Source organism: Erithacus rubecula (genome assembly GCF_903797595.1).
Source record: "Erithacus rubecula genome assembly, chromosome: 2".
Taxonomy (NCBI): Eukaryota; Metazoa; Chordata; class Aves; order Passeriformes; family Muscicapidae; genus Erithacus; species Erithacus rubecula.
Genome location: NC_136685.1, coordinates 53,954,636 through 53,979,942, shown reverse-complemented (window position 1 = coordinate 53,979,942; position 25,307 = coordinate 53,954,636). Strand labels below are relative to the sequence as shown.

General features: G+C 42.3%; 1 protein-coding gene across 1 annotated transcript in view; it reads left to right on the top strand.

The window, feature by feature from the left end:
* The first annotated feature begins 8,648 nt into the window (after nucleotides 1-8,648).
* SLC2A12 (solute carrier family 2 member 12) overlaps nucleotides 8,649-25,307 on the top strand; it is a 31,247-nt gene continuing 14,588 nt past the window's right edge. Inside the window, exons 1-2 of the mRNA XM_079297984.1 lie at nucleotides 8,649-8,931; nucleotides 16,634-17,950. Of these exons, the coding sequence (XP_079154110.1) occupies nucleotides 8,829-8,931; nucleotides 16,634-17,950 (1,420 nt within the window). The 5' untranslated portion in view covers nucleotides 8,649-8,828. The remainder of the gene's footprint in view (nucleotides 8,932-16,633; nucleotides 17,951-25,307) is intronic.

Sequence of the window (25,307 nt, the reverse complement as noted above, 5' to 3'; positions counted from 1 at the left end):
CTACAGAGATCAAACCTCAATTTGACCTGGCAGCCACTTCGAAATGAAGCTGGAGGGATGGAATGATGTGGGAAGTCTCTGAAAGGTGTCTGAAAGCAGACATGGCAAATTTGAGAGCAGCTTGTGCTGCTCCAGCAGACTGCAGAGTCCGTGCAGTAGGTGCAAACCTATCTGTTGGCTGCAAGCACCTGGCCAGCTGCAGTTACCATGCAGAGCAGTAGCATTTTTGCTTTCTCTCCAAAATTTTCCTTTCAAATCCCACTTGCTCCATGGCACTCATTATCTCTGAGGAGACAGGATCCAATAAAGAGGTGGATAGAGACTTTGAAAGGTTGTTCTGCTCCTGCCCTAATTTCCCAACACCTGCAAAACGACATAGGCAAATAGTTAAGGGGAATTCCACTGCAGCTGTGTTGCCCAGCCCTCATTGCTCTAGCTTGCCACTGGCACAGGTGTTTCCCTTGGCAGGGAGGATTTCAGGTGAATGAAGCAGTTGTAGGCTGTGCTCAGTCCCTCCCTATTAAGTGCCAAATTGAAAACTTGCCTTTTAGGAATGTTGTGGTTTACCTCAGACAGGAATTAAATAGCATGCAGCCTCCCTTTCATTCCCCTAGCTTGTCCAGGTGTGAAGAGGACAAGAATAAGGACAAGACTACAAAAATAAAACTGGTGGGTTGCAATAGGAGCAGTTTAATAATCAAAACAAAATGAACAATAGTAGTCATAGAAAACATGGCTGTTAGAAACAAAAAATGCTGAGTTGTTTAATTCGTGTTCTCACTCTTGAGTTTCTATGAATGTAGCTTAACTTGCACAGGCTTTTAAGTTTTTACAGCTAAGAGGGTGGGTTGTGTAGCTGTAATAATCAAAAGACTCCAGGAATTAAGCACTTAAATATGTTGCCTCTGATTTCCATGGCATGTATCCAAGAGATTGAGAGCTGGCACAAGTGTATTAGTTTCTAGAATTGGCAAGGGATCCAAACCCCACAGCGGTAAATGTGGATATGTATGTCTAAACATGTTAGTCAGAAAAAAACCCCTCTAAATCACACAGAAAGCTGTTTCAAACTCAGGTGTCTTGCAGTGAACTGGGGCTTTTTTTCAAAAGAGTCATCATCATCACTGAAGGCCTGATTTTCTTTTCTCACTGCTGTAGCTGCTTTGCTCCTTTGGGTGGGCTCAGGTCCCACATGAGGACATGGTCAAAGAGCTTGGAGTAAGAAACAGTAATGTGTATGTGGTGAGCAGTGGGAGGTCATATTCACTGAGTACAACTGAAATTTCAGAGCAGCTATCAGGAAGGAGCAGATACTCACTGCAAAAAGCCAAGGTGAAGTTCGGGAAAGCCACAGACCAGGAAGGTGAGAATTTTCTTTGAGAGGTGGAGTGCATATTGGCGACTACCTGGGAAGGGATAAGATTTGGAGAAGAAGGTGAAGAGTGAGGGATGTGTTCAAAGCTCCCAGTCTGGAGGGGGAGAAATTGAAGGCAGTGCCAAAACTCATCACCAGCTTGCCCAAAAATCTATGAGATTAGGTTGGAGAAGGAAAAAAGGTCATACACTTTCTCAGAGGAGTCAGGAAAATACTTGAAAGTTTCCTTGCTCTCATAAGAGTAGCTGCAACTAAGCAGCCACTCTAGTGCTGCTCTGGAGTTTCTGATTATTTTTTGTGGTGTGAAATCAACCTTCAGCCAAGTCAGCAACTTTCTACCATTAGCTCCATGTACCTAGAAATCTTCCTCATGCACTATGTCCATGGTAGAAAAGCCCTTTCTAAGAGCTAAACTTTATCAGAACTAACTACAAAACTATGCCTTGTTCTCTCGTTTGACAAGACCTGCTGAAGTTAGAAGCTGTGTTGGAAGGCTAAAGCATTGTGCACACCCTGTTTGCTGTGAACTCAATCTCAGACTTTCTTTCCTGGGGGCATTCCTGCTCAGAGGCAGTGCAGTGCTCTTCAGGACACTGTGAGTGCCCAGTACAGCACATACTGTACCACTGACAGTCCCTTGGGCTTTGCCAGCACCTATTTCTTCAGTGTGAATTTAAACAACTAACACTTCAGGGATTAGTCTGCAGCAGAGAGGTTGAAGCCAAACTGAGCAGCACAGAGGCTGAATCTGAATGAGAAGGGAGGGAGGAGGGTGTCTGCTGAGTAGAGCTGCTCATAGGCTGGTAGCCCCTGCCACGTAGGAGGCAAATGAGTGCACCAGGAATTCTGTAGTGTTCAGAGAGGCCCAAGACCTGATGCTAAAGTCTCCTGTTGCACAGCAGTAAGTCAGCAAGCAGGCGTGTTGGGATGACAGGGACTTTGGTGACAGGTGGCAGCTGCCTTCTTGCAAAGCTGTCTGCCTTTACCAGGGCATGGAGGGAGGCAGCAGCATGCCCCACAGGCTGCAGTTCTCAGCTGCTCAGGAAACTCCTTCATACAAATCATTCTGGTAAACTAAACTGAAAATTGCAAGAGAAGGTTTGCTTCATAAAAATCAGCTTTATCAGAGGTGGTATGTATCTTGGGCTTTAAAAAAAAATAAAGCAAATGTCCTGGTTTGAAGGACAGGTGTCTGCCAATAAAGGCAGAATCTTCTCTTTGAAATGGAGAATGTAAACACCTCTGTGCCTACCTGCACCTCCAGGACATACAGTGGAGAAAGGAAACTGTCCCCTCCCTGCCAAAGTGCTGCCAGCACAGCATTTCCCCACCCTGTATTTCAAAAGATGGGATTTTGGTGTGTGCAGAGGAAAGGGGCAGAAAACTTCCATTTTTCCCAAAGAGCCTCTCCTGTATTGCCCTGGGTTCTAACAGATCTGTCACTCCACCTACTGAGGTTTCAGTATATCCAGCTCTGAAGGGCAATGGTAGTCTCAAAATAAATTTGAGACACCTCCAGATGCACAGTGTCTACTGGAGACTGCCTTTGCTACCTGTTAAAGGACTCAGGTGACAGAGGTTCTGGGGAACTGCATTTATCACGCTGCAGGAGTGTCCACTGCTCATTTCTTCAGAACTGCTGGGTAAACACAAATTGACCTGTGCTTTGGAGGCTGGTTTCATTTCCTGCTTGCCTGCAATAATTTGAAAATTTTGATGGACTTTGGAAAGCTCTACCCAGACATTTGGTTTTAATGAATGCATGTAAAACTGCTTTCAGATTGCCAGCTGCGGTCAGCAACCAGCAAGAAGGAGAGCACAGCATTAATGACATTTAGTTGTTTATTTTTGCAACAATAAGATTTTCAGGAGAAAACAAAACACTTTGTCAGTGGAAATAATTAGAACCATGAAAATGACTGCATTTCCTGTGTGACTGACATATTCCATGTGGGAGAAAATGTTTCCCAGCAACAGAAATAATACATTTCAGCAACTCAAACTTTCTTAGTGATGTACATCTCTTGCCTTAACTGGAGCAGGCAAAGGGAATTTCAGCTTACACATTGTCAACAATTCATCACAAGAGTAAAGCATAATCTCCCCTTTCCACTGTACAATGATCTTAAAGGATTCAATTTTTAGCACCTAATTTGGAAATTCCTAGGGACCACCTGATTTCAAGCAGTGGGTGACATTACTAACAGGCTTCTCCAGGCTCAGTCCATGCACTGAAAATGTGCACTGCCTCCCAATTTTATTTCAGATGGATAACTTTCTTTCAAATGTAAGGGCTGCAGTTTCCATGATTTGTTAAAAAAGGTAAATATAAAATATCTGAAGCAAACAGGAAAGAACAGTGTGTGATGAAAAGCAGGACATGTTATTCAGCAACAAAGTATAAGTGGCCCCTTCAGATGACCCAGGAGTTAAAAGACCTTTCTTTTTATTCATTGAAAAGACTTGAAAGTGGAAATCTGAACTTAATAAAATTTATACTTTATTTTATTTTCTCATCTCAGTTCTATTTGTATCTTCCCATCTTCAGTTATTACCTTCAGTTTGATTTCAAGTTTCTGCCAAAACATAACTCTCAGAGTTGCTGACCAAGGCCACACTGTACTTCTAAAGAGTACTTTTAAAGAAGACACTAACAGAAGACCAAAATATTAAATATTTGTGCAGTGAGTCAGCAGGACTCTGGAGGGAGTTGTGAAGTGTGATGAGTTCTGGACTATGTCTATGATTTGAGTTTTTTAGAGCCAGATAAAAATACAGTGGTATAAATCATTGCCTCTCAATGAGTAAGAACATAACAGAAAGAGTATGACCTAGTAAGAAACCACAGGACTTAGAATGAAAAAACTTGTGTTCTCAGTTGTCTTTAATTTTCCATATGACATCAAACTACATTATTTATTTACTTACTAAGTATTATCCATTTATTGATGTATCTGTAGTTTATTCAGTTGCAAAATGACACAAATAGCAGAGCCTAAACATTGTGTTTATGAAATGTATCTTACATTTATAAAAAACATCTTTGAAAAACTGATTGCTTAATTGTAATTCTTTTCCTGCACAATAGTAATAACAATTATCTTTATATTCAAAGTTACTGAAGGATGGATCACCTTCTTGAAGTAGCTCTCAGATTTTTTCATCCAGCTCTCATTGCTCAGTAGCTGGAATTTTGGCATATTTTCTCCTTGTGTATCAATGTATCATCACTAATGGTAAAGGTTACTCATGCTTTTCTAGATTAATATTTTTTTTAATAAGTAGTATGGTTTTCTTTTGTTTTTTTTTCATTTCTTTCTTGTTTCTCCTCTCCACATCACTTTCATTCTTTTGTCCTCCCAGATTTCCTCCTGTTGCTCCTATCTCATGAGCATGTTCTGCAAATGACAAACTATTAGCTCTGAGAGCAAATCTCAACAAAGGTGCAAGCAAAGTAACTTAAGCTGATATATCAAGAAAATGCTCTCCACAGTTTGTTTTTACACTTTAAAATAAATTAATTGGGAGACTTCCAATATCTTTTTAAGAATTTTTAAAATCCACAGAGAAATAAGATGATCTTCTTTACCCCAACTCTGATAAAAATAGTATATGAAAACTCATTCAGAAACTTCTAATTGAAAATTTCTAATTTCTGTTGGCTTATCACCAACTTCCCTGTCTCTCCACAGCCCCAAATCTGAGTTATTAGATCACCAGAAATACAAACACAAATCACAACAGGAATGGTAGAAGAAATCCCCACATCAGCCTCACAGATTTTCCAGACAGATTATTCAGCAATTTAATGTGACTTTCTTATCTTCTTTTTCTAGCCTAATTATGTTTCTAGTACTAAAGTGTTTGGCTGATTTTGAAAGCAAGGAACTGAGAAGATAGCAGAAAAGGTGATTTCTTGCCAACTGCACATGGTTAAAACCAAGAGGGGAATCTCAGGAGGGTGTAGCACTCACACCCCTTGCCTGTCTTCTGACTCTCTCCTGCTTTGGGCTTTTAAACCTTTCTCACTCCTGCAGGGTGTGACCTTCTGTCCAGCCTCCCACAGCACAGCTATGAAGCCAGGGCTCTTAGTCCTCAGAGCATCATTAATCTGTTGCCCATCCCAGCATTTTGGACTTGTTGCCTTCTGGTTCCTGGTTCTTTTGCTCCTTGGTTCCAGCAGGACTCCCTTCCTGGGTAGCCAGGAGAGAGGCAGAGCAGGTGCAGTCCTGTGCTAGCCTGCCACCACCCTGGCAGGCTCCTGCCCCTGATCCCAGGGACACCTTGCTCCTGGCACAGAGCCCCAGCCAAGAGATTGTTTTGAGCACAGTGCACAGGCCAGGCAGTAACAGGAAAACCATGGAGAACTGAGAAGCATCAAAGCACACATCCTTTTCTTCCTGCTTATCCCAGTCATGTCTGTTGTACCAGAGCTTTTCTTGCTAGCTTGGCTGTTTATTTCTGGTGGGAAGCAGAGGGGGTTGTGGGACCAGGACCCTGTGGTCACCAGCAAGGGCTTCAGTCACTGCCTTACACACCATCCCTCTACAGGATTGACTGCAGAACAGCACAGGCTGTTTGTTTTCTCTCTCTGTTTGCTTTCATTGGCTGCAATTAGTTTTTTACAATTCCTTCCTCTTCTGGGTTCCCAGTTAGCACCAGTAAACACCAATAACATCAGCTCCTCAGATGTTTGCCACAGCTGTGGTAAGAGATTTTCACACCAGCTGAGCTGTGGGTTTTCACTATCAGCTGTGCAGCCCATCCCTTATAACAACACCATGCAAACAGCAGATCTCAGGCTAAAATATTTCACGTATCCATTTACTGGGAACACTTTTTTTCAAAGATCATATTACACTGGTATGGTTTTTACAGGCACAGGGTATAACTGAGGGGGCAGGTCGAAGCCCAGAAACCTTCCTGGTACTTCAGCAGCACCCACAGCTCAGCATGGCAAGGGTGCACTGCCCTTTGGGCAGCCCAAACACAAGCCCTCAGAATAAAGATGTCTTCCTTCATGTTTTCTCTGGCCATTACTGTTTGTACTGTGTCTACTGGTTGCTTTAGCCTCCATGCAAACTAGGTACATACCTTCTGAGATTATCCCAGGGAGCAAAGTTAAACCACTGCTGTGTTGCACGTGGCATAGATACCATGAAATAAAGGCAGAACTAGAAAGGAAAAAATTGATTATTTGACTGGATTTCTTAGTAAACAAGGAGGTAAACATTTAAAATAATTCTAGGCTCTGGCTTTTGAGGGAACTGGACTCTAGGTGTAAACACAGTTATGAGAAATCCTACTGTTTCTGTAAAATACCCTTTTCTTCCTTATTAAAAAAAAAAAATAAATTCATTACTATATTCACTTAACATTCATTTCATAAAATCTGTTAATCCGAAGATTAGATAACTCGATGTAAAGCAGTCTTTTTATTACTTACTCCCGGGGGTAATGTGCTTCTTGTTCAGGGAAAGGTGCAGTTCCTGACAAGTTTTTAAATCCTCTTAGAGTCTGTATGTGCCAGCAGCTCTGTATAATCATCATATTTAGTTGGAGGTTGGCATTTAGTTTAGAAGGTTTTTGAACAGCTGTGTTACCTCTCTTCTGTCAAAATCAGTAACACACTTTAGTGATTTAGCAAGAGGAATGAACCCCAAAGCATCTCTAGGGCCTCAAGTTTGGGGGAAAAATTTTCCTCCCTGTCAAGTTGCCACAGGTACCTCTGCAGCTCTCTGACATCTCCAGCACCATTTCACGTGAAGGCACTTGGGATGTGGGAATATCTGTGCCTATGGAGTCAGCTGAGTTTCCAGAAAGCTTGCACTGAGCTGAGCTGTTGGTTATATGAGGTGTGGGCTGTTAGAGGAGGTTGATTATACACCACATTATCACAGAGGAATCTTATCACAGCTGAATTTGATCTATGAAAATATTTCCTTTCCTTCCCCAGCCCAAACAGCCTTTTTATTTTTTTATTTTTCCCCTAAAACATACAAATAATTTCTTTAAAAGTTAACATTACTTTTTGCACATATCCCATGAAGAAACAACACCTCTTTGGAAGTGTCAAGAAACTGTTAACAGTACTGGCAGCGTCCTATACCGACTGACAGGTGGACATTTCACAAGGAAAGCATGTAACACGTGAGAGCTAAATGAGTGACTCATTTAGCTACATGTAAAAGGCACTGCCAAAACCCAAATTCCCCCAATGGAAGCAGTGCCCCCACGGCATCCCTGGCAGTCCAGTTTCTGAAGCTGACAGTGAGGCAGCTGCCAGATGGAGCAGTTACAATGTCTTTCATCACATTTTTTTCTTGCTAAGCAAACATCGATAAAGGGTTTATTATGCCTGCTCTAAGTAAGGAAAAAAACGCTTAGGAATTCTCCTGTCTGGAAATGCTGCAAAAGCTACCAAGTTTCCACATCTACCTTTCCCTCCCATGCTATCTGCAGGCGTTAGTGTATTACAACAAAAACAAGCAAGCAAGCAATGAGAGAGCACAAACAAGAAGCCTGCAGCACTGCCAGATTATACAACAGTGATTCCCACTGGAATGAAAGCTTGGACAACTTGCCTGATGGAGGCAGCGGGTCTGAGAGCACTTGGAGGCTGTGCCACCAGGGCTGGGACTGAGCAGGGCATGCAGCCTCTACAGCTCACCTGCACCCACTGCAAACTCCCTCCCACTGTGTCCAGCCTCTGACCATTGCTGCCACAGAAGAGACTTGGGATGGAGTGACTCCCAGCAGCCATCAAAATCAACTCTTTGACTCAATATAGTTGAGACAGCGTCAGTTTTCCTACAAATAATGGTCACAGAAAAGAGGGTGGTTTGCCCTGCATTTCCTTGTAAAATATCATGTGAATCTTTGCCGTGTAAAGTCCTGGTTCCTAATATCACAGGCTGCAAAGGGCTGCCATGGCTGTTTTCCTCTCCACTGCTGCTCACCATAACTTGCTGATAAGTTACACGAACGAGGCGATGCCGCGTGTGTGTGCTCAGTGCCCTAACTTGAACTGAGAGAGCGAACTCTTCAAACCCTCCCCTTCAGCGTGCCTTCTCTGCTAAAAACCTGCGGCTATGAACAGCAGGAAGAGGAGGAAAAGAGAGAGACACACACACAGTAAGTGAATGGGTAAGGAATGTGCACGGAGCTGTGCAGAGATGTCTGATGTCTCAACTATTTGTTAAAAGGCAAAAGCAATACTTCCGACAGACGGCCCTCCCCTCGCCTGCAATAGGCTCCCCAGAATAGCAACAGCCCGTGTCACTGCAAAGGGCAAAGCCTTCTGAAATAGCAACAAAGTTGTTCACAAACCACTTCGTGGTTTGCGTTTGGTTTCAGGCAGCTTCAGGAACTTGTCGCCATGAGTACAACAGCCTGTCCTTTGGTGGCCGGCCGGGGCAGGAGCGCAGCCCTGTGAAGGTGCGAAGGGGCAGTGATGGTGGCTGGGCAGGGCACGGAGGACCTGGGCCAGCAGAGCCGGGCCATGGGAGCGGGCGAGGATGAGGAGCGCGGCCGCTGCCGGCTCCCGGCTGCTGCAGGTAAGGAGACAGGAGCTGGGACAGCAGCAGCTGATGCTCGGGGCTGGGACACAGCTCTGGCCAGCAGCAGCTGATGCTCGGGGCTGGGACAGCTCTGGCCAGCAGCAGCTGATGCTCGGGGCTAGGGGACAGCTCTGGCCAGCAGCAGCTGATGCTCGGGGCTAGGGGACAGCTCTGGCTAGCAGCAGCTGATGCTCGGGGCTAGGGGACAGCTCTGGCCAGCAGCAGCTGATGCTCGGGGCTAGGGGACAGCTCTGGCCAGCAGCAGCTGATGCTCGGGGTGGGGGACAGCAGCCCCACAAAGCCAAGTGATTCCCGGGACATGCCTTCCCAAAGTGTGAGAGGGAAGCATAAGGGTAAGGAAGGGGACTGCCAGCTTGAATTTTGAATGAAGGTGTGTGTGTGTGATGTTTTCCCTAAATGACCTCGGCCCTACTGCTGGTGTAGGTGCTGTCTGTTGTGTAAATCCTTCTCCTTTATGAAGATCAGCCGTCTGAAAGATAGGAGAACCTGCTGCCCTCTAACAACAGTGATCTGGTCCTTGCACACTCTGAGTGGAGGGAGGCCAGGCAAGCACTGCACTGCCCATGCAGGGGAACAGAACAGGCTGGGGGGACAGGGTCTCCCCCCACTTCTTACTTCCCTAGCATTTCAGGAAGAAACTGGATTTTTCTGCTGACACACTCAAAAATCAGCTGTAACATTGAGTCTGAGAAAAGTTTTCAAGTGCAGAAATGGAATTTCATAGTTCTTCATCTTTGTTACCCAGCCAGTTTGCAGCATGGTTTTGCATTTTCAAACTCTTTCCCAGATGATAAAAGGGGATAGTGCCCCACAATCATGATATTTCTCACCTGTACCCAAAGAGGACAGCATGATCATAAGCCAGAAATGACAATGTCCCAAGCAGATTTTGTTCACTTGGAGCTGAATGAACTGATTAACATAGGAACATTCAGAAACCATAGGCAGAAATGCTTTGTTGGAGTGCAGTAGTGATCTGTCAAGCAATGTGTCCTGACACTGGAATCAGAGGTTAGCCAAGAACAGAAAGTCCGTAGGTGTGCAGGCACATTTAACATTGCCTTAGGGACTGAGGAGAACAGTGCAGATGGTTATAGGATAGCAATAAACAGATAGCAAAGTTTCTGCAGCACATGGGTTAAGGTTAGAAGATCACTGTGCAAATTACACATCTGTCCTTACCCAAAAATTAAAGCAGTAGCCTGGGGAATATATAATTGCATAGTTAGAAATCAAAAATCTTGTTGATTCTTACTAGAAATGAATAAAACAAAACCCAAATGCCATTTCATGTAATAAGGGGATAGACTGCCTATGTTGAGATAATGAAATTATATAGCAGAGCAGTAAGAGAGGACATGATCAGACTGGGTTTGTCCAGGATCTGCATTCTCTGTCTTTCCATCATTGTCAGGGGGTTTTGTTCATGAAATTTGAATATTGTTTGCAAAGTACGTTAATTTGACTTATGATATACAAAGTGTTAAGTGTTCCACTGTAAGGTGGAGGAGTTTAGATGAGTGGTACATTAGTTTTCTTCCACCTTCTCTTTTGGTTCAATTTACAAAGTATTTGTTTTGAGTTTGTCTTTTCACGCTTGGGTGGAAATCCCATTTGTCAAATGATTGTGATCCCACATGGTCTCGATGTTATTTTTTGTTAAGTTAATATTTTCTGAGATTTTCCAGCTCTTGTTTGCAATATGGCTTTTGTCCAAAGTTGCCGTTTGTTCCATCCTGTAGGATCTTGTTGGGTAACTGGTTTAGATCCCATGCCAGACTCCTAGAGGGACAGGTAGATCAGATGTATCCTACCTAGCATGAGAAATGCACCTACTGAGCTACTGGATCTAAATAAACCTCAGGTGTTGGAATAGAGCAACAGGGTAACATATATCTCTTTATACCAGACAACTGGATGAGATGGAGAAAGTGACTGTGGCAGCACAGCAACGATCATGATAACATGAAAATGTAGAATTACCTTTTATGAGAAGCAAAACCATGACTGAATTATGCAGCAATTCCCATTACATTCCATCAAACGTTTATCCTAAAAAAAAAAAAAAATCCTCATGCTATACACTTCAGCAAAATCTTTATTGACAATTTATATACTATATCCCTTGAAAGACACACTTCTTGTATGTCAGACAGCACTTAGATGGAGAAGAAATATGTTATTAGTGATAGCTTAAAATTTTCTAATACAGATGCTGTAGTTTTAAAATTTATTATAGATGAAAGTAGATGTCTTATTCTGTTGGAAAAAAGATATTCCATGCTGTGGATTTATATCTAGGCAATGTGTTCAACTCATTAAGGTTTTCTAACCTGTGCTTATTAACCAATGGTTGACAGAACTTGGATTCACTTTCCAAATGTCTGAATAGATCAAAGAAATTGCAAGGATTTAAAGAACTTTCCTGACTGGAAAATACCTTCCTTCCCTTCCAAATGGAGACATTTCTCATCTCAGATTAAATCAAAGTAAACAGAAGAAAGTACAGTGGTGGAAGAGATGAGTCCCCTCCTATCAAAAGAGATATTTGCACAGGTTACATAAACTAATCTCCCTCCCCCTTCCTGAAAGTTTTCTATATGCACACTGAATCACCTCTTGAGAAAAAGCAAAGAAAAACTACATCACAGAAATCCCAGTGGTACTGCCAAAGTGAGCTGGAAAGGGCTCCTTTCCCTTATCTCTCCCTCCCATTATGTGGGTGAAGAGAGGTGTTTCCCAGATCAGCCTGCTTGCAGATCTTCCCTGGCACTGATCATTTATCCATAATGCCCATATAATACATGCACAAACCAAATGCTGTGCCTCTGGAAGGGCTGTGTTTTCCCAAATATATGCTTGAAAATAAGTAAAGGGGCACACCCTTAGAACTTGGCCCCGTCCAGCCTCATCGTCAGTACACTGTGCTGCTGCACTACAGCTGCAGTTGGTCTCCTTTTCAGGAGCCAAGCATAAACACTTCCAACGAATGTTCCTAAAGACAGGTTTGTTTGCCAAGTAGGGCTGCTTTGGACTTGAACAACAGTTGTGAGAAACCACTTTGTTTACTTGGGAAACCAGAGAATAGATTTTCCAATCACTTGTCACATACCAGCCACACACTCATTAGCCATGGTGTTAGTGGCAGACAGAAGGAGAGAATTCTCTGGAAGCTATCATTAAAATATTTTATTCCCCTTGGCTGTACACTGCCATATGTTTTGCTGGCATCTCAATAAAAATAAGAGAAATATATAGATGTATTTATAAAGAAGCTTTTTGTAAAAAAAAAGGAATGCCTAAGAACTGCCAGCAGCATCATTAAAAGTGACACTTAAAAGGATTGTGAGTACAACTACTGCAACATTCTTTATCTGGAAATGTTAAAGCAAAACATATGGTGAAATCAGATGGAATTTTGCCTAGAGGAAGGCCATGAAGGGAAACTAAGCAGAGATTTCAAGGTTTGTAAGCAGAGATTTCAAGGTTTAACTCAGCAGGCAGTCGTGAGCAGGCAAGTTTCAGGTACACCAGTTATAACAAAACCTCATGGTGATATAACAATGTTTTTCAGTGGAATAGTGCCTGTGAGGGACAGGAGACACCAAGTTAACTACTGACTTTGCTGCTGCTAATGCATAAGGACAATGTGTCTCTCTCTGCATCACATCAGGATCTGCTTTTCATTCGGGGGTGCTCTAGTTACAGCCCTCCACTATTTCTGTACATCTGTGGGTATGTGTCACTGGACACATGAAGAAGGATGCCAGCTGACCCAGTAAACACAAACAAATTATACATGAAGACATTGACCAAGTTGCTCTACTTGGAGAAGCAAGAAATAAATGTGCTTGAATGCTCCCTTATCAATTCCTAGGTGTCCAAGCTCTACATCTAGCTTGTACAGACTCTCAGACTATAAAGAAATAACCATCTCAGTTTCTCTGATCTAAGGACCACAGGCTGATGTGAGCACAGTCTGGATTGTAAAGAACAGTGCTGGTGGTGGACTCTATCAAGATATTTGACTTGGCACTCTCATTCAGAAACTGAAGCCATCCAAAAGTGATACTCCAGCATTTTAAGAATTAAGAACTGTGCAGGACACAGACTTCAAGGTATCAATAAGGTACACTGTCCATGCTGTGTTTCTGTGAAGCGCCTTAAACCTGTTTTTTGCCCCTCTGTTACCTACTGTTTTATCTTGGTTTCTTGGAAGAAAATAAGAACAGATTATTTAACAGGGTGATAAAGGTGATGAGTGATCAATAATTATGTCATTGGCTGAATACAATTTGGATGCCTTGGCCTGCTGACTGCAAGTGAATGTGCTGCCTGAGGTTCCTCTCTGCTAACTTTAGACATCTGCATTTGAGCAAACTGCACAGTTTCCTTTTATAGGCAGTGAAGGGAAGTAGGCATCCAACCTGATTCAGATGTCTAGAAGTGCCTATTTTTCTCCAGTGATTACAAGAGCAATCTAGATATTATGTAGATGTCTCACAGTTAGGTAAGTTGAACATATCCTGTGTATTTTAATACAGACAAATATAAAGTGATTTACATTCCTCATTAGGATGCAATGAGGCAGCCCATATTTAAAGGCAAGTCAGTGCCTTGTAAAGAGTCCAGTCAGAAAGAAAGGTTGATTTTTCCTGAAGGATAACCAGAAGATAAGCTTCTATATGGGTCTATGAGAATCCTTGGACAAGTAGAGAGGGAATTATCCACCAGGACTGCAAAAACTATGTCCAGGTTCTATTGGCACTGTAATCACTGCAGGAGCACTGCGTCCAGATTACAATTTATGGAGAAGTTGATGTTCTGGAAAAAGTTCAGAGAGGAGAGTTTGAATACTTAAGGGATTGGTAAACTTGTAAAGCTTCACAGGGTAAGTAGCTGAAAAGGAGATGTCTGTGAGATGACTCAATGACAGGCTGTAAGTTTGTACTCGGTGAACACAGTTAAGTGTGGGGAAATGGAGAATGGGATCTGATGGCTGGAAGTTGAATTTGCAGAAATTAAGTTTAGAAATAATTTAAATAAATAAAGTTTAGAAATAACTGGGATGACTTATGACTTAGGTCATTGGTTTTCAATCACTAGCCATTTTTAAATCAAAGCTGAACGTTTTAATTTGCCCGTTTCAAATGAAATGTAATTGAAGTGTGTCTGAAGGATTATGTTGTGCTGTTTATGAGTGTCACACTGAACACAATGCTCCCTACTCCATAATATATAAATTGAGGTAAAATCCTATGTTAAACACCTGTGGCTCAATGATATAAAATACAGAGATATTCAAGAAAGCACAAGCATCAGCACTGAACAGTAGTTCAGGCAGAGCACTGTGATCAAATTAGCAGTTTAATTTCTGGTATGCTCACTCCTTCAGCACAACATAATCCTTCGGACACACTTCACACACTGTTGTTATCAGCCGAGATTTCCAGACAGGATTCATTGGAAGAGTATATTCTCTAGATATAATAATATACAGCAAGCAGGAAACTCAAAAGTATATCTGGGAAGGAGAAAATATGTTTTGAAATGATAAAACAAATATTGCACATGTACATTGCAGGATATAGCACTAAGCAGCTTAGCTGTAGTCATCATACTTTGGCTGAAGTGCTGTTCAATGGGTGAAGGAAGTACAGCAGGACCTAACCCATGCTTGTATTTAAAATAAGTGAAATGGTCTCAGATGCTGCAGATATAAAGGAATAAAAAGCTTTAGGAATGTTAACAGATATGGACAGCAGCAATATAAAAAAATTGTTCCATCACTGGAGCATTTTGCAAATTTTAATCTGATATTTTCTTCAAGAAAATATCCATCTCCATCCCAATAGATCTTCTACCTGCCCTCACCTTCTGAAAGACTTTTCACAACAATTCCATTCCCCCTGAGTCCTTATGGCCCATCAAGAACAAAACCATGTGCTTCTCCCCTGTCTCTTCTCTATCTCTGGTTTGCCAGTCACACCAGCTCAGTGGCTGAGTGAGCTGAGGTGTATTTGGTGCACTCAGTATCCTAGGGCTGCTGCTGTTGGGCTTCTGCTGTTTGGCTCAAAGCTAGGGAAACTAATAGGTGATACTTCTCTTAATGGACTTAATGGGCTTGCACATCTCCCCTGACCCCTGAGGCATTGCTTATATTCACAGTTATACTGTGCTGCCCTCCAAAACAACCCATCTGCCTATGGAGTGGCTGCAGGGTGGGATGGTGGAATTGTTTGCTTCTGGATATTGTCAGGAGAACACAAGGTAGCTTGGGGCACAAATGTGCCAGGGATCCTGCCAGCAATTTAGCAGGGTATGTGGCCACATGCCAGGGTGTGGGCCTGGGCTCTGCACCGTTTACTTTAGCAGTGCAGATGTACTGCTAGGGCTGCTCTCCTTCTCTGCAGTCAAGATTTGCTTTTGAAATGCAATATCCTCTGTCAAATGGGACTGATCCCCACCAATATGCTCAGAATTATTGGCAAGGAACTCTGAGCAGTCAATGTGATCAAAGAGCCTTAATGCCTTAGAAAAATGAGCTAAAAATAAACAAACTCTGTGTATCATTTCCAATTAGATCATATACCACTCATTCCAGGAGAATAAGCTAAATACAGACTCTGTCATTCTGCAAAAGCCACCTCTCCTCTGACATGCCCCATCTCTCTAACTAATTGCAAAATCAGAAGTCAATTTGCTCTTTTTTGGGTTTGTGGCAGCCAACATCATGATGCGAGGAAAACCACGCTGGGAGAAAGAACAAGACCAACAATAACAAACTGATATATTCCTCAAGGTTTAGGGTACAAAAGGCTTCACAGTTAGTGGAATATGATCAGTCAAATCTATCTTGTAACAATAAACAGTGAATCACAACTGTATAAAATGAGTTTGTTTTTAAGTGGACATTCAAAGGGATATAATCTGCATTGTTTTCATCATCTGTTTCTTATTCCAGACATTATGACTGTCAAAAGCGATGCAAAATATTTGATCAAGATATTCCAAAGAGTCTGAGTTTAGACATGAGCAAAACCTAGAAAGTTCATGAGTTTACCTCAAAGATCAGGTTCCCTAGAATATCCCAGATATCTGCATCAGCCAGGTGCTCACCTAATAAGTCTCCAACTTGGCAAAATGAAAACAGTGGTACCAGCAGCCATAATGTAATCTTCAGGCAAAACAAAGGAAATAATAAGTGGTGAAGGAAAACATGTTGCTTATTTGAGTCCAGGTTGAAACCATTTTGCTAAGAAATTTCCTTGTTCATGCTATTCTAGTTGAGTGGATGAGACTTCCTCAGTTTAGGAAAAGCACTGAAAAATCTCAAGACGAAAATTGCTTTCTCACCATTTCTTTTTGAAATAATATTCTGAAGCAGAAGGTTTCATTAGTTAGAACCTGATCAAAACCTTCTGATCAGGAAGATAAGGGACACAAAAGCACTTAAACTAAAGATTTTATATTAATTAATTTTTTTTTTTTTCAGAAATAGCTTTTTATGTAAATTGCTGCTGCTGTTGCTGCTGCTGAATGTGTATTGTACCTAGCTGTTCTGCCTAAAAGTTTAGATTTTTTTAAACTGGTATATCAAATGAAGTTGTTATTAATTGTCAGAATGTTGCAGAAATTACTCTTTCAAGTTTTCTTTTGTTTTACTGTCCTATTTCAGGTTGTGGAACATTTACTTTTCTATCTTCTGCCATTGCTGCTGTAAGTGGACTTCTGATGGGCTATGAGTTGGGCCTTATCTCTGGAGCTCTTCTTCAGATGAGCAGCATTTTAGCACTCTCTTGCAAAGAGCAGGAAGTCATCGTAAGTTCCCTGCTTTTTGGGGCCTTATTTGCATCCCTTACTGGCGGATTTCTTATAGACAGATTTGGAAGGAGACTTGCTATCATTGTTGCATCTTCTTTACTTGTGGTGGGGAGCGTGATTTTGCTGCCCTACGAGTCCTACGAGATGCTGATTGTGGGCCGGGTCGCCATAGGCGTTTCCATTTCGCTGTCATCCATCGCCACCTGCGTGTACATCGCCGAGATCGCCCCGCAGCACCGCAGGGGCCTCCTCGTGTCTCTGAACGAACTCATGATTGTCACAGGCATTCTCTTCGCCTACATTTCAAACTATGTGTTTGCCAGCGTATCTCGTGGCTGGAAGTACATGTTTGGCCTCGTGATTCCATTAGGTGCTTTGCAAGCTATCGCCATGTATTTCCTGCCACCGAGCCCTCGGTTTCTTGTGATGAAACATAACGATGAAGCAGCAAGAAAAGTGCTGGAGAGGCTACGGGTAGCATCAGATGCTACTAAAGAGCTCACTGTGATTAAGTCTTCCCTGAAAGATGAACATCAATATAGTTTCTTGGACCTGTTTCGTTCAAAAAACAACATGAGGGCCCGGATGCTGGTAGGGCTCACTCTGGTGTTTTTTGTGCAAACAACTGGGCAGCCCAACATTTTATTTTATGCATCGACTGTTTTGAAGTCAGTTGGGTTCCAGAGCAATGAAGCTGCCAGCTTGGCTTCTACTGGAGTTGGAGTGGTTAAAGTGGTCAGTACAGTCCCAGCCACGTTTTTTGTGGATCAAGTTGGAAGTAAAACTTTCCTATGTATTGGCTCTTCTGTTATGGCAATATCATTGATCACTATGGGTGTAGTGAACTATAACCTACATGTGAATTTCACCAAGGTCTGTAGAAGCCAGTCTCCAGAGGATTTCACTCTTCAGAGACCAGGAAACTTCACTGTCACCAATGGGAGTCTCAAGGACCTCTTTGCTAGCATGGCTTCAACAGAAAGATGGTTATTTGATGTACAAAGCCCAGATTCTACCAGGACAGGAGAACTGAACAGGACTGACCTGGCAGGAGGGAAAAGTACAACAGGGTCTCACATGGAAAGTGGGGAGGTTCCTGTTGTCCTGAAATGGCTCTCACTGGCCAGCCTGCTTGTCTATGTTGCTGCATTTTCCATAGGTCTTGGACCAAGTAAGTGTTTAATTTTTCTGTTTGTAACTTACAATATTAAGTGCTGGGATGACTTGTCCGGCTTGGCATTAAGCAGTTCCTAAGTTGGACAAAGCGGTGTTGTCTGCCAATATGCACTGGTATTGTCACAGACCATCCTGGCAGGCCTGGCATGTACTTTTTAGGAAGAGGTCCTGCTCCTTGAGGTCAATGACCTGATCTCCCTTCCATTCAGTGTAATTAACTGGTCCCTCTCAGCCAAGAACTGCTGTTAGCTTTGTACAGTAAAATTATGGAGCCCCTGGCTATCTTTCCTCTTTCTAGCCTATTGTGTCCTTACACTGGGAAGGTTAAGATGTGGATATTTGCTGCTGCTAGCTCCTAAACCCAAGATAATGGTAAACCCTAGACCTCTCTATGGTATGACATCATCAAATCTACAAAATACCAACCTGTCTGAGTCCTGGGAGAATCTGTCCCTCTGACTGTGTGACAGTCTTCAGACACAGAAAGCACATTCAAGGGACCATAATTCATGAGCCAGCTGCAGTACCATTGCCACTGCTTGGGTGGAACAGCACAAGTGGGAGGACACAAAGGTGTGTCACTGGGCAGCTGACATTGCACTGCTGCATCTGCCATTGCACGTGCACAGTTCCCACTCTCTCCTGAGGAGAGCAGGTCTGTCATTCCAAGGGACTAGAAATTAAATTCCTCAATTTTCTTTTGTTTTGTTTCAATAGCACTTGCATAATGCTGTACTCTGAAGGGGTTGACTTTTTAAGTCACTCTGCAAAACCCACATGCCCAGTCCATTATTTATTAACAGATTTTATGTTCTCTTTTATGCACTCCGGTTCAAACTTGCCTTGCAAACAAACTGTACTCTCCTGTACTATTATGATAAAAAGCTTGCCACAAGGATACAACCCAACAATTGCACTAACAACTCCCCTGCAGTATTTATTTATTTTAAACATTACTCACCAGGAGAGCAGTGTGAGATAAGTATTCATTGCTAGCACTGCAAGCTTGACTGTGTTATTACAGCATTATTCCTTCCCTTGAAGATTGTCCTCGGGCTGCATTCTGCTTTCTATGACATAAGTTCAAAACCAGGGATGAAACCCTGAGAAGAAAATGTTTCAAAACTTTTATTTGGCTGTTTCAAACATATATTTAATGACCCTTAGGGTGGGGTCACATGTTCCGTCTTGGCCTCCTGCTGAAATCTGCTTTCCTGGTGACCTGGCTGTAAATGGGTTCTTAGTCATTTGACTTGGCCTAATATACAGTTAATGAGAACAATGTCTATTTTCTTGAGGGCTACAAAAACTGACATGTTTTCCAGGATGATCTGAGAAGCTCTGAGGCCGGTGCTTGTTTTTTGATCTCTTTCCTGACTTGAAAGCTCAAATGCTTTCAAACAGAAAATGGGAAAGAACAGGCACCCTCTCAGCTCCAGCATGGAGAAATCATGTATAAAGCCACTGTGGGGTAATTTATACTGACAGATGCATTTGCCAAGCAACTGAAGGCTGGGTCTAACAGAGATACAGGTATTTCAAATTGCAGCTAAGTGCTTTCAAGGCGTTTTCCTGTCTTTGACAGTACACTGTTCAGTTAAAATTTAGAGCGTATAGAAAATGCAAGGATTGGAGAACCAAGAGATTGTTGGAATCTGCAAAAGATCTGTCGTGCTTAAATAGTCTGGATTGGGATGCAAGGTTATAATGTTTTAAAATTCTCATATACAGTCTACAACATCTCCTGTTTGGAGCTCTAATGCCTGAATGTATTCTCAAAGCCTAGCTTCTTACCCTCAGTGAACCTTTCTTAGTGTAAAGAAGAAAAATAAGCCCGTCTGCTTATGTAAAGTAAATAGTTTTAACATATTTTTATGGTATTCATTTTCAAATCTGGTCTGTGGTCTGGACCAGACTGTTCTCCATTGTCTATTCTTCAGTGGAAAGGAGGCATGGAAGCTGCTGTGCTGCTATGTCCAGGCAATGCTTGTGGCACCTGGGGACAAAAGTACTGTAACCCCTGCACCACTGGATTGTCAGTGCTCCATGCAATGCCTGCCTCCCTGCAATGGCTGGCTAGGGTGAAGGTGCTGTTGGGGATGTTCTCTTTGTGGATCAAATCGACATCTTTTGGATAAAAAGCAGAGAAGATCTTGTTCTTTTTCTCTTACATCACAAGGCCGTTGCTGGAATAAATTCACCCACTTTATTTGAGTCCATGCTGCATTATGTTCTGTGGGGATAAAAGAGACTTTATGTAGGTCCAGATGGCACAGTCTTCACAGGGCAGATCACACAATCTGAACTCTATCATCTTCTTTTTAACTACTTTGTACTTTTTTCAACCTTTTTTTTTTTTTTTTTTTTTTTTTTTGTGGTCAAAGAGATAGTTACAATCCAGATTAGTGTAGAAGACATTTATAAATGTATTTTTCCATGATTTCTCTTTTGTTGCCAAATTACATACGCTAGATTGATTTTTTAATTAACTAAGCATATGGTAAATATATTTATTGCCTTTATCAAAGCAACCAGGCAGCACAGTGACGAGCATTCAAAAATAGACAGTGAGAGATAAAAGTCAATTTTGCATTACAAAAGATTTCACAGACTAGCAAGCATCTGCTTAGTCAACTTTTTGATTCTGGGGTGCTCTGTACTTATATCATCAGCCCTTACACAAGATAAAAGGGGTATTTCTTCTGCTGTGTTTCAGTTTAATTATGTTTGATGAACTGCAATTCAACTGCTTGTTTGCACTCAATTTCACACAATTATGAGGACGTTTTGTAGATGCAACAAATGAGTGTTGCACCACACCACAGAACAGCACATGCCATTTCTCTTGGGGTGTTTGCAGAGGCATTCAGGCATTAGCTGAGGGGGCTTGCTTGACACCCATGTTTGTCTTGGGTTACCCTTTGTGTGTCAGAAAGGACAAGCAAGGATCAGCCATTCTCACGAGGGAACGATGCCTGCAGAGCCCTAAGGAAACCACTCCTGGCTGCCATGTGAAGGGTGAGGAGTGTGAGAGAGGCTCCTTGTTTGCAGCACATTTGTGAGGAGGAGCATTGGAACCTGCTGCATGTGGTCAGGAGAGGGAGAGAAGTGTGAGCCTGGCAGAAGCATTGCTAAGCCTTTCATGGGGATCAGCGAGTGCAGGCTGATGAGACGAGTGTGGAGTGCAGGTAGATCACCAATTCATCACCCAAGCTAAAATGTGATCAATGTGACCCTGGGAATTAATTTAACACAAAGGACACACAGAAATCATCTAGTCAGGGCTATGACCATGCATGACTGCTTACTAAATGACACAGAATTAACTGAAATAGTTTCAGGGCATCTCATTTACCAGTTGCTCTGCTCAAACCACTTGAGGGTTAAAATCTAGAAGTCCTTTCTCATGAAGAGGCATCACTTCCTTCACTCACCACTGTGTGTGATACATGTTGGGATGCTGCAACAAGGAAAGCCATGCTCCTGGGATACCAGACTTATTTTCCAAAACAAGGCTGTAAGTATAGGATTCCTATATTTGGATGGAGCATGTGCAAGAGAGTTCTCTTGGTTAGCAAATGTAGGGCAGCTGTAGTCTCTCTGAAACAGAATGGGTGCCCAAAGCTCTGCTGCTCTCCTCACAGACCTGCTGAACAAAATTCAGATGTCAGATTGCACCCATTAACAAAGATCTGTTTTTCTGCCTTGACCATCTCCTTTTACACCATTTATGATCAGGGACAGCTTCCTCCTATATTTCCTGCATATCCCCTGAGTGAGATGATCTCATCAGTAAGTAGCTGGAAGAAATATAATGGCACCATACACAGGTGTGCAGGGATGCAATATGGTTTAGAGGCAATGCTCTTTATCAAATAGAAGTCAGAATGTCTCCAAGAAATCTTAGGCTGAGAAGCAAGTAATGAAGACTGAGTCTGGACCAAATAGAGCATTTGTTTTCCCAGTCTGAATTTGTTCTTGCAAATTAAAGGAAAGTGAGTAAAACAGGACTTGGGCAGTACCTCTTTACACATGTGATGTTGTGGGAATGAAGTTCAAGGGAATCCATGAATGTCTCAGGGTTTTTTTGGTGTGGAATGAGGAACACCTTTAAGGAGAGAGGAATATCAAGTATATGCATTTGGACTGCATGTATGGCATGGGTGCCTTGCACAAGAGCTCTTCCTCTGTGTGTCCTTTAAACACATTTCTGTGTAACTGCAAAAGCATTTGGGCTGTTGGCCAATGAACTTTGGGATAAGCTGCTGGAGCAAATCACATCAGCTCTGCTGGCTTCATGGCATTTCATGCTGAGCATGCAGATGAAAATTCACAAAAATACCTACAACTGGGCCTGAGGGGCAATTTCATTACATGAATCATCCTCAAAACCTCAAAACTTAGCTGTATAAAGTCCAAAGGTACTTATGTCTCTGCCAACCTGTGACAAAGTTGTTCTGTTACTTCATGTCCTGGAGCAGCTGCCAGTTTTGTGTGGCTCTTCAAAGCCAAGGGATAAACTCTAGAACTCTTTTCTTGGAGACAGACTCCTCTTCCAGGTGACACCTCGGAGCTGCAGGGATGCCATAGACACACTTAGAGCCTTCTTTACACACAGATTTCTGTGGCCACAACACACTCAAGGCAAGTCTGTGTCTGCGGCTGGAGCAGTGTTTCCTGGGTTCCAGGGTCTGGCACAAAGAAATACCATATTTACCTATTCAGGTAGATATAAACCTCAAAATATATTTTTAGCATATTTATGGTCAACATATTAAGTGTATAACCAGGTGTTGGAAGGGGGATTTGAGTTTACTGCAAACCCTGATTTTCCACATTGCTGTTGCAGTCCCATTGAAGCATAGCTCCCATGAGTGGGTGCTTGTAGGGTTGGCAGTACTTTGGTATTGCTAAAAACCTGTTAAAGAGTGAAACTAAATCTCCACAGGAAGCCTTCTCAGACTGTGATGTAAGGGTCTCTGTGGCCATCTGCTAGCCTCAGCCATCAAGTGAATATTTCTGATTGGAAAGCTGGAAAAAAATTATGTGTTCATCACTCTTTCTTCTTAGCTGCTGAAGTGAGCACATTACCTACAAAACAGGAGACCAGATGGCTGCTGGGAGGAACTCACCAGGGCTGAGAGATCCAGACCCTCAGTGGGTCTGCAAAACATGTCTGCAGACCATGGGAGGGAAAGCACAGGGGAGGGTGAGCACAGGACCCACAAAATGGGGACACTGCAGTTTTGGGGACAGTGCTTCCCCCAGGACAGCTCTCTGATGGACTCAGCCACTCACAGCCACCTCAGACTAAAGCTCCTCCTGCATCTGGGGATCCCTAACACCTCCCTTCTCTCCTTGTGTGGATGCAGAGGCACTTACAGCAGGCAGGTTCAAAGTTGTTGGAGCAGACACAAGAGAGGATAAACACAGGTGAGCAAACCAGGGGCTGTGGTCACTACAGTCACTTCCTTTATCCTAATGCAGGGAAGGGTGGCAGGCCACCAAGCCTGGCTTCATGTTTTACTAGTTTCACACAGGTTAAATTCCTCCCTCATGGAAGAGCTAGGATTGTGAGTTTGTGCCCCCCAGGCTGGGTTCCCCCAAGAAGGTGCAGGGACTGTGATGCACCATCTTGCTGCTGTGGGAGCTCTCTAGAGAGGGCACACCTGAAGACCAAATTTTACTGATGAAAGTGTAGTTTAGGATGATAGATAGTCCATTTCTAGTTTAAACCTAGGCAGATTTGCCTATATTGAATATTGATCCTATACGAATCATATATTGAATATATGTGAGTTAAATTTATATCAACTTGAATGAATACTTTAAAACTGAGATAATTTGTACCTAAAATGGAACAAATGTTTCAATGTGTTTGGGAATCCAACTGATGCAGGAGCCAGATTCCTCAGATTATCAACAAAGACTAATATTTTCTCCACCAATGTTGGGCTTTCAGATCCCTGCTCTCTAATTCAAGGCATGATGTGAATAAAACCAAGGTTGTGGGTTCAACCCCTGTTCAATCCCTGTACAGGCCACTCAAAAGTTTTACTTGATGATCCTTGTGAGTCCATTCTAACTCAGAATATCCTGTGAAACCTCTGAAATCTGTGATCTTTCCTTTGGCACAGTGCTCCCTTCCTTACAGGCTGTTAAAGGAACTTTAGGATGACCAGGAAAATAAATCAGACAGCATTCCACACATAGTGTGCTTTAACTTTTGATAAGCCCTGAAGTGGTCATGCAGTGGACTAGATGATCATTGTATGTCCCTTTGTACTCACCTATTCTATTCTATTCTATTCTATTCTATTCTATTCTATTCTATTCTATTCTATTCTATTCTATTCTATTCTATTCTATTCATTTCCATGTTAAAACCCACTTGTTTTATCTACATCTTATTGTGAGCTGTTGGAGTAATTTAAATACAGTTTTAAACCCATATTGGGGAATGTGGGGAACAAGGATCAGACAAGAAAGATCCAGTAGGTTGGAAGAAAGCTCAAGGTTTCACAAGAAAAGTGAAATACATAGAGGTGAAGAAGGAATTAAACTCATCCTCAATCCACCACTGTTTTTCTTACTCAGTCCTGTGTGGTTTGTGGTATTTTCTCTCTATGTGTTTCATTGGATTAATCAAGGCAAGACCCAGAGCTGGAGCAGTGCCCTAAAGCCCAGAGAACTATACTGGAGGCAAATTCAGTCTCTTTGACTTTGGTCCTGTGATTGTTAGATTAATTGGCTACCTGTGTTAAAGCATGATTTATTGGCACAGTTAAAGGCTGAACCTTTTATGTGTCTTTCACCTCAGTCACTAAATGCATCTGTAACAAAACCCACAACAGCTGGTTTGACACATGACACTGTACAGCCCAGGGGCATGTTCACAGAGGTCATCTCTCTTGCCATCCAGATTACATAGGATGCTTTTTTTTTCTGCCCCCTAGTGCTCTTAGGCTTAATTTTGGCCACCAAATGCTTGACCTGAAACTGGAAAATCATGTGGAAATGAGAACTGTCAGTGTAGAAATTCTGAACCTTCCATGGATTTAGTTGTCTCTTCCTGTGTTTTGAAATATTGCAAGCTTAATTGTTTTGCACTCTCTTGGAAAACACCAGTAAAAAAATCAGATACCTAGAATTCACCTCAATATCTCCTACATTAAAACAGTATTTCAGGCTTTTAAAAGCATGTTGTTGTCATATTAATTTATAGTCCACAGAAATCTGATGTTAACAGACATTCATGCTCAACATTGCCTTGCATGACATTTGTTTAAAATGTTTTATTTTTCAGTTTCTACATTTTTCACAGCAGTTATGGCCTGACCCTATAATTCACA